General features: G+C 31.3%; 1 protein-coding gene across 2 annotated transcripts; it reads left to right on the plus strand.

Annotated features, from left to right (window-relative positions):
* Window positions 1-739: 739 nt before the first annotated feature.
* On the plus strand, window positions 740-6,791 carry LOC125192684 (MADS-box protein JOINTLESS-like). Of its 2 annotated transcripts, none has more exons than XM_048090312.1 (9): window positions 740-886; window positions 1,221-1,406; window positions 5,231-5,306; window positions 5,476-5,537; window positions 5,621-5,720; window positions 5,874-5,915; window positions 5,996-6,043; window positions 6,280-6,407; window positions 6,611-6,791. In XM_048090312.1, exons 2-9 carry the CDS (start codon window positions 1,225-1,227, stop codon window positions 6,636-6,638), a joined length of 666 nt encoding a protein of 221 aa, XP_047946269.1. In that variant the 5' UTR covers window positions 740-886; window positions 1,221-1,224; the 3' UTR covers window positions 6,639-6,791. The 2 variants fall into 2 exon arrangements, with proteins under 2 accessions (XP_047946269.1, XP_047946270.1); XM_048090313.1 differs by having other exon boundaries at window positions 741-886; window positions 6,289-6,407.
* Window positions 6,792-9,567: the final 2,776 nt, after the last annotated feature.

A 9,567-nucleotide genomic window follows, 5' to 3' on the forward strand; every position in this document is an offset into this window, starting at 1 on the left:
CAAACACCCATGATGTATGTTTCATGTCATTTATTGGGCGAAATTATAAAACACTGATATACGTTATTATATCATAGTACAAAGTTTCCAGGTTAATTAATAACCAAATTGTTGAAAATTTTATGTAACAGAAGATTATTGAATTACACATAATAGTTTCTAATTTTTTAAAATTCTTAAAATATTATGAATTGTTAGACATAATAACTACCGGACTTATCATCAAACTAACAATGTTTTTCAAAATTTGATTTTCATGAACGTAAAATTTATGTGGCTTGATAAATTATTTTTTATTTTAAATTTTACGCAACCAAGTGTTGATTGATGTTCGTTGTAGATATATGTAATCAAGGAGTTGTCTGGAATTGCCATCGATCTTAGCACACCTCGCAAATAATTACAATTGTCAAAGAAAGTTGAATAGACAACGAGATACTACCACTATAATGGATTCAGAGTCTTGTTTAGTATCATTATCACACACTCTCATGTATGACGATGTTCAATCTATTCTTAGTTAAATACTCCATTAATTTGACAAATTGATGCTCGATCAATTATGGGACGGAGGGAGTATTTGTATCCATTGCTCGTATGGTGTATTTTTTCCTTGTGCATATGTAAATAAAAAGAAATAGAGAGCGATATGATCCTCGAAAATTAGACATGTCAATAAAAGTTGAATTAAAATGTATGATTGACCTTGCAAGTGATGGTCGTTTGGTTCCAGCTCCAGCCCACTGCCCCTACCCCACTATCTATCTTTTATAAGCTCTTCGAAAATTCATAATCAGATATTCAGATTTGCCTTGCTTTTCCCTCTCTCCTCTCTCTCTCTCTCTAGGGTTGGTGGCTTTTGCAGTTTGGGCTTCCTCTTCTGCTGGTGATGTCATTTCTTCCCCGAATTAGCAAACTACAACTAATTTCAAAGTTTCCATTTTTTTTCTATGCTAATTTAGAAATATTCCGTTGCTTCTCTTTCTCTCCCTATTTTTAAATAATATATCTGAATTTGTATTACTTTTTGCTGTTATTGGTAAGAAGGGTTTCTGGCTTTCAGATTTGGTATTGTACTTGAAGATTTTATGCATTGTTTTATCAAAAAACAAACCCCACGCCGGCCTGGCAATGGGAGTTCTCTCTCTCTCTAGAGTTTAGAATTATATTGGAAAATGGAATTATAAAATTGATGAAGTGCAAATGCAATGGGTTTGTAGGGAGATGGTGAGGCAAAAGATTCAGATAAAAAAGATCGATAACTTGACATCGAGGCAGGTGACTTTTTCCAAGAGGAGAAGAGGGCTTTTCAAGAAGGCTCAAGAACTCGCCACTCTCTGCGATGCTGAGATTGCTCTCATCGTTTTCTCGGCCACCGGCAGGCTCTACGACTACTCCACCTCCAGGTTCTCTCTCTCTCTCTCTCTCTCTCTCTTGAATATATCATCATATGTTCTCATTTTGAATAGTCCTACTGATGCTGCTTTTCATCATTTATATTCCTCTCCAATAGTAATCCTACTTTTGAGAGGATTAATTAGATCTCACATCTTAAATGATTTTATGGTATGTATGACTCTTCACCATTAAAAATTTACTGCATCTTCGTACGACTTCTTGTCGTCTACATATAAAGAGTATATGTTTCTCTTCACAATTAGTCTGAGGTTATCATTGAAGTGCTTTTTATGTGATTAATTTTTACTTGAAAAATATACTCCTTTCTAAGTAAAGGAGGAACTTTTTTTGAAAACGGAATGTACTTATTTTGTAGTAGTACTCCATAATGTATAGTAGGCTCGTCTAAAGAAAATGAATTTACGTAGTTAAGTCTCACATTAATCATTACTATGGTCTCAGTCAATGATGGAAAATTATTTGTGCGTATGGCAATTGGCAAGTGCTTTCATAAGTCAAGGTGAAAAGATGATATCAAGCATGCCTATATATGAGCTAGCTATTCTAGATTCAATACTCCATTAGTAACTTATCCTAATATGGGGATGGAAAACAAGATATTTTGCCATCTGAAAATCAGCTTAAGTGTGATATTCCATGAAACTACAGCTGCTGTATATCAAGATATGTAACAATCTTCAGTATCTTAGTATCTTATTATCATAACAATGTCTTTCCTCCCCCAATCAAAATGAAAGCAGTGCATGTTCTTAGTAACTTTTTTGGCATACCTTTACTATATACACCGACAGGGATGTATTCATATTCATATGATAAATATTGTTCAAAACAAAACACTTGTAGTCCATTAGATCTTATGATCTAACTGTTAAATTAATGCCACGTGTCATCTAATAATGTACTTATACTATTTTAGTAAAATAATGTAGCAATTTAATCTAATAATGTAGCTTGACTGATAATGTAGTTTATCACAATTACCCAATCCAAGGATCCAAGGGCTATGATCTATTTGATGCTTAACACTAAGGAGGTATTAGGACCTTAATGCACCCCCCTATAGGGCTACTTGTTCTAATTTCTAAGGATGGAAATTTATTTATTTTCATATGTTTATTTCATGTTTTTTACCTGTGAAGCTACATCAAAACCAACCTATGATCCAAATAAAAATGACCAAAGGTTACTAAAATTGTTAAGTCGTTCTAGAAATGTATAGTGGTGGCTAGGGGTGTTGGATGCAAATGGAGCTAATGATTTCATAAAACCTTTTATTTCTCTTGATATACAGTGAAATGAGTTCCAGGGTGTTTCTTCTAACACATAGGGAGTAGTAATATATTATGGTTTATATTTAATTTAACCATAATCATTTACAAGAAAATATTTATATGAAAATAAACTAAGTTTAAAATTTTTAATTATGAGCAAAGAGAAGTGATCACACATATATAAGGGCGTGATATAGAAAGAATTTTAACATGAGATTAACTGAGAACGACGCGTACATACGAACCACGCATGCATAAATAAGCATAGTAAATTCCTTGCATAAGAAATTCGTGAATAATTCGCCACCAATGGAATTCAACCTCATGGCTGATTTGCGAATTTACGCATACAATTTAACGTATTTATGCATGTTTAATTACTTACTTTATCCAATATTACTTTCTCTAGTTTCTTTTTCAGTGTGTCTTATTACTTTAGGGCAATGAAAAAATATATTCCCTTCGTTTAACCATAGTTGAATCATTTTTCTATTTTGGGAAGTTCCTTTATAATTGAGTTATTTATCTATATGGTAATATTAACTCACTTTTCTTTTTCTATTTCATTATCTCTCTTATTTTATTCTCTTTACTTTATTCACCTTTTAACTTCATTCCCCTCCATTTCACACTAAACATTTTTTTCTTAACTCCGTGCCGAAAAGAAATGCCTCAACTATGACGGAACAGAGAAAGTAATAAATAGTCAAATTGAGAGAGTAAAGTAAGAAAGATAATAATGTAGCTCATAATCAATATTGTATAATCAATGTTATGTCCAAAAGGATTAAGAAATACTCTCTTTGTTTTATGTTAATAGAGTCATTTTTCTATTTTGGGAAGTTACAAGTTAATTGAGTCATTTCTATTTTTGACAGAAAGTAATTCTCCCTTCTACTTTATTCTCTCTTCATTTCTCTTACTTTATTCTCTCTTACTTTTTCCACCAACCATTTAACACACTATTCTTAAATTTCGTGCCGAAAAGAAATGCATCTATTAACAAGGAACGGAGGGAGTAACAATCACCGAGATCTCATTTTTCAATAAATAGCTAAGAAAGACTTCATCTCTACTGTCTGATCCATTTAGTGCTAAACAACACCGTTAGTTTCCTAAGGTAGGGAAACTTGTGGATAATGTAGCGCATAACCAATATTGTATGATCAATGTTATGTCCACAAGTATTAAGGAATACTAACAATCATTGAGACCTCATTTTTCAATAAATAGCCAAAAAATACTTATCTCTAGTGTTTGATCCATTAGTGCTAAACAACACCGTTAGTTTCCTAAGGAAGGGAAACTTGCTGATTGACACTGCAATATTTCATGATTAAATAGTCAAGACCTATCTAGGTTGTGAAATCTCTCTGCATCCTATGCGACTCGCGCTTTTCTTTGTTTCGGCCCGCCCCAAATGCACTTATTTATTTTAAGTAAGAATTAGATTGTTTTATTAAACTATTGTTTTATTAAACTATTAGAGTTAATGAAGTGTTTCCTTATGAGATGGGTACTTTTTACTTTTGCAAAGAACTGACTGTGTTACTTATTGTGAACGTCATTCACAACCAATATACTATGCTGAAGACTTAGACTTGTTTGTTTCTTATATGGGAGTACTATTTATTCTTTAATTATTTAATTCCTTTTTAGATTGGTGTTAGAAGATTATTTTCTATATGATGAGAAATCTGAACTAAGGAATACGATTCACTCTAACTTGTATAATACTAGTCTTCCTGTTTTATAATAATAGAGTTATTTTTCCATCTTGTGCATTCCATGATAGTAAAGTCATTTTCTTTTTAGTAAAAAGTACATTTTCTCACTCTTACTTTTTCTCTCTTATACTTTATTTTCTCTACTTTTTCCTTTCTTCTACTTTATCAGTACTCTTTTTATTTAATAGATTACACACCTTTTTTCTTAATCTTCATGCCGAAACAAATGTTTCCACTATTATAAAACGGAGGGAGTACTACTTTCAAGTTTTATTGTCAAATATTGTTGTAGGTATAAACCATATTGGTGATATTTGAGCAAATATTAAATTATAATATACTTATAGGGACGTGATCAGTTGTTAATTGTTAACTACTAACTATGTCAACATAAATGCATTTGTATGTTAACTAAATTTTGTTGAAATCTATAGCATAGACCGTTGACATAGTTAGCAATTACTACTTCTATTTCATACTAGTGGAGTCATTTTACCATATTGGTGCGTTCCATAGTATTGAAGTCATTTTCCTTTTTAGTAAAAGTCAACATATTTATTCTCACTTATTTTACTCTCTCTTACGTTATTCTCTCTTCATCTATCTACCTTTTTCATTTCATACTTTATTCTTCCTTTACTTAACTTATTTAACACAATTTTTCTGAAATCGCATGCCTAAAAGAAATGTCTCCACTACTATGGAACAGAGGGAGTAGAATCTAAGATAATTAGCATCCTAACCGGACTCTCTACTTATATATGTATATATAACATGCAAGGTATTTCATGATTGGCTTTGTCGATTTTGAAGCATGATGCAAATCATCCAAAGGCTTAAGATGCATTCAGAGGGTAGCAACCGATTCCGGCAAATTCTCCATAATCAGGTGATTAACTAAACTTAATTTTGGTTCATACACAGTTAATTATAGGATATTCAATTATTGCACTCCTTTCTACTTATTAAACTATGCCGTTAGTTATTTCCAACATACATAATTATTTGATCATTCGAGATCTTTCAATTTAAGTCTTTGTTTTCTCTTACATTTTTAGGAGGGAGGCGACTACAATGGTGCGGCCAGCAAGGAACTCACGTCCTTGACTCTCGAGCTCAAGTATTAACTCGTATCCACATACGGTGATCACGTACTTCCATTATTATCGTGTTGAAAACTGATCGAAAAGCCTTTTTGTGTAGGCAACTTAATGGAGAAGAGCTCCAAGGGCTCGGCATGTCTGAACTGGCCAGGCTGGAGAGAGTGGTTGAGTCGGCATTGGGCCGTGTTGTGAAAAAAAAGGTGCAGTTTTCGTGCTATTTAGTTTGTCTATTTTCTTTTTTAGGCAAATATTTACTTAAATCACGAAGTTTAGTCAATCTCATATTTTGACCAAATTCGGTTATTCAAATGCTTATTGTTGCTGATGATGCTGAGTGATGTCGTATATTGCAGAATGACATGCTTATGAGCGAGATCAACAAGATGAAGACGAGGGCATGTTCCGAATTAAACCTATACGTTTTTTTCATATATCCCAAAAATAGATGAATTCTAGTAATTATTTGAGAATGCAGGAGATACAATTGGAAGAAGAAAATGCAATGCTGAAACAGCTAGCTGAGGTACTATAAAAATAGCTACTTTGTTTTAGTTTTCTCCGATAGACAAAATTCTTTGTTGCACAATCGTGTTTGTATATATCTCATATTCCAATCGTTAAATATTGTCTCCATGTATGGATTTCGATCGAGGCAATTTAACGAATGGAATTAGGGACTAATTAATACAAGCACGAGTTTGGAATAGAGGATCTCGTCTGTGAGACTTTACAATATGGTAGTTGTTGAGTATAGTGAAGTGTGTGCAGAACACAAGAAACACAGTGGAGCTAGGAAGTTCAGTTGAGTCCATCACCAACTCTGATGGCCTTGGCGGCCGCAGTCTGGACGACGACAAGAGCGTCTCTGACACTGCTCTCAAGCTGGGGTACGTCTTGCATATATGAATATACTACTAGCTAGCTAGGGTTTGATTTGATTAGGGCTTTTAATTTGTTACTTGCCAAATCTTTTCAATTAAGTTCATGATTTACCAAAATCAGGTGTGTTTTGGTACACAGAGATGGTGGTGGTATGAGTATGTGTGTGTTGTTAAATGCTAAGCTGATGATGTGCTTATTCATTATGCAGCTTACCTTTTGCCGGCGGCGACTGTTAGTATAGTTATATAACCAGAAAATGTGTACTCATTAATTTGAGCTGCGTTTAGTTACTTAATTTATATGAACTTGGCTGACTTCCAACTTCTTACTATTACTTTTGTAATGTTGATTTGATTCTAGTTACATTTATGAAAATAATTATTCAACGAGTTTGCACTTTGTTTATACATAATCTACAACATAATGTTCTCGACCTATAAGCATATGATTAGGACCAATATAATTTTGAACTTTATTCTATTAACTATAAATTTTATATCTTAAGTGTATATAAATATATAATACTACTAATAATCACTATGGATATATATTTTTCAAATACTACAATTTATGAAAATGACATCATTCATACTTGTAGATTCATAATTTTTTTACCATTGAAAAAGTTAGTTGAGTGGGATTGACACTGTTGCTAACTAGACCAGTAAATTCAATTTGCTGAGAAGTCAAAGTTGAATTGAAGATTTGGTAACAAAATCAACTCACTCTTTAGCTGTAACTTTTTCACAAAAATATCTCATGAATTCTCACCTGAAGAATAATTTTTATTGTGCTTCTCTCGGCTCTATTGTAATCATCCGCTTAATTGTGTAATGTCTTTTGAATAAAGATTAATTGCGTAACATGGATTAAAAGCAAACCAAAATCTAGAATTTAATTCTAAACTAGTATCGTCCCATGTGCGATGCACGTATAATTAATTTACTTTACATTTATTCAAGTTTATAAAAATAAAGAAATATTTATATTTCACGAAACAAAAATAACTAATTAATTATATTAATTATGTAGGCAGCGACAATGTAATATTCATCAAAATAAAACTACATATATACATCATACAATTATAAATAATAAAAATAAAAATCATCTGTTTGGCCATACCAAACGTTTTTGCCGAAACATTATATTCATCCAACATTTTTTTTTATTTTCACAGCTATTTCTGAGTGAAGATTCTTCACAGTAAACATTGTTGTCCTAGTGTCCTTAAATATAGAAAAAAAATATTAGAATAAAACATTGTACTAATATGTATTCTAATTTAAATCATACACCTTCCCGATAGTAATCTATTACTCCCTCCGTCCCGGATAATTCGTCCCAGTTTTCTATTTCTGTCCGTCCCACATAATTTGTCCTATTTCACTTTTACCATTTTTGGTAGTGGACCTCATATTCCACTAACTCATTCCTACTCACATTTTATTATAAAACTAATATATAAATGTAGGACCCACATTCCACTAACTTTGTCAACCCACTTTTCATTACAATTCTTAAAACTCGTGCCCGATCAAAGTAACCCGAATTATTCAGGACGGAGGGAGTATTAACTTCATTCTCAATATCATATTCATATAATTGACCAAATTTTGGTGGACAGCCATGCAGCGGCAATAAACTACTACCAAGTAGATGGAAATTCTGGCCATGCAAACGAAAATAGGAGGTGAACGACCAATGTTCAAATTACTACTATCAATCAATCTTACCTCCCATCAAGGTAAATCCAAACATATAAAATATTTTTCAAACAGTGAATGTTAATACACAAAAAATAATAATAATAATAATAATAATAATAATAATAATAATAATATAATTGCAAAAAGTAGTTCAAAAAGTACCAAAGAGTAGCTCTTTATCAATTATTTGGTCTGCTTGATTAGATCAACTATCTTAAATGAATACATAAATCTTGAAAATTTGGAATCGTTGACTTCAGATATTCTTATTTTGGAGCACATAGTAATTGCAAATTCATGATACGTAGGAGTATAATCTCGATTTTTTTACAACAAAATGGCAAATAGTAACAATTGGACATTTCTTAATTTGGTCACGAAACTTATTTTGTAAATTGGGGGGAAAAGTGTCTTGAATCCTAGTGCCCTACATGGAAAAATAAACAATTAATGGTTTTAGATAAAAAAATAACAAAAAACGTAATAAGGTAAGAAACGATACTCATACCACACAGTAGTGGAAAATACAATACATTCTAAGGAGATTACATTGGATTTGTCTCCACGTTTAATGAATTCATAAATAAACACAAAACTCAAATGACTGACTACGTATTACTAGACTCTAGATCGTTAAGAAAGGTGAAATCCATGCATGGTTATAACAAATTCTTTTTTCAGAAAATTTGTAATTTGGAATACAATAAGGAAACATAATGAAGAAGAGCATTATAATCTTGCATATATCACATATTTATAGACATAGATGAGTCCTATTAGGGAAACAAATAAGAAATAATGATGTTTCACATAATTATCGAAATTATTACAATAATAAATATTCATATAAATTGAAGTTTGTAACGGTACTAACTGCCTTTGAAATGCATATTCCAATATGATTACTCGGTATCATTTAGTAGTATTAAAACACTTTTTAATATGCATGGGTCGTAGCATGTGGAATGAAATCTTGAAAAAATACATTAATTATCTTTTATTTTATAGTAATGTAATGATTCAAAATTATACTTATGAACACAGTATATTGTAATTTATTAGCGGTTACTTTTTTGGATTTATCAACTGGCCTTTATTTTTTTTTATTGGCAGGATAAATAGTGTATATATTTGCGTTTCATTGACTGTATGACATTTTTATATTAAAAGGGAGTGATCATTGGCCGTTACTTTACGTTTTATTAACTTAATTTCAAATTAGTCATAAATCCTTGTTATGTTAAACTGTAATTATAAATAAAGTTGTAACGGTGATTATGTTTAAATATAGTTATAGATATCAAATATTCAAAGTCATACCCTAAATTTATATATATTCAAATTATACCCAAAATTTATAAATATTTTTAAAAAAGGTTAAAACTCGCTTTTTATATATGTATAGATTAGTATAGGGATATGATCAATTGCTAACTAATTATCAATCCAAAATTGA

Source organism: Salvia hispanica, chromosome 6 (assembly GCF_023119035.1).
Source record: "Salvia hispanica cultivar TCC Black 2014 chromosome 6, UniMelb_Shisp_WGS_1.0, whole genome shotgun sequence".
Lineage (NCBI taxonomy): Eukaryota > Viridiplantae > Streptophyta > Magnoliopsida > Lamiales > Lamiaceae > Salvia > Salvia hispanica.

Coding starts and splice junctions, on each gene's coding strand:
- LOC125192684 (XM_048090312.1), top strand. CDS start 1,225: ATGGTGAGGCAAAAGATTCAGATAAAAAAGATCGATAACTTGACATCG. Junction 5,538..5,620: donor TCCTTGACTCTCGAGCTCAA/GTATTAACTCGT, acceptor CTTTTTGTGTAG/GCAACTTAATGGAGAAGAGC. Junction 5,916..5,995: donor TCAACAAGATGAAGACGAGG/GCATGTTCCGAA, acceptor TTGAGAATGCAG/GAGATACAATTGGAAGAAGA.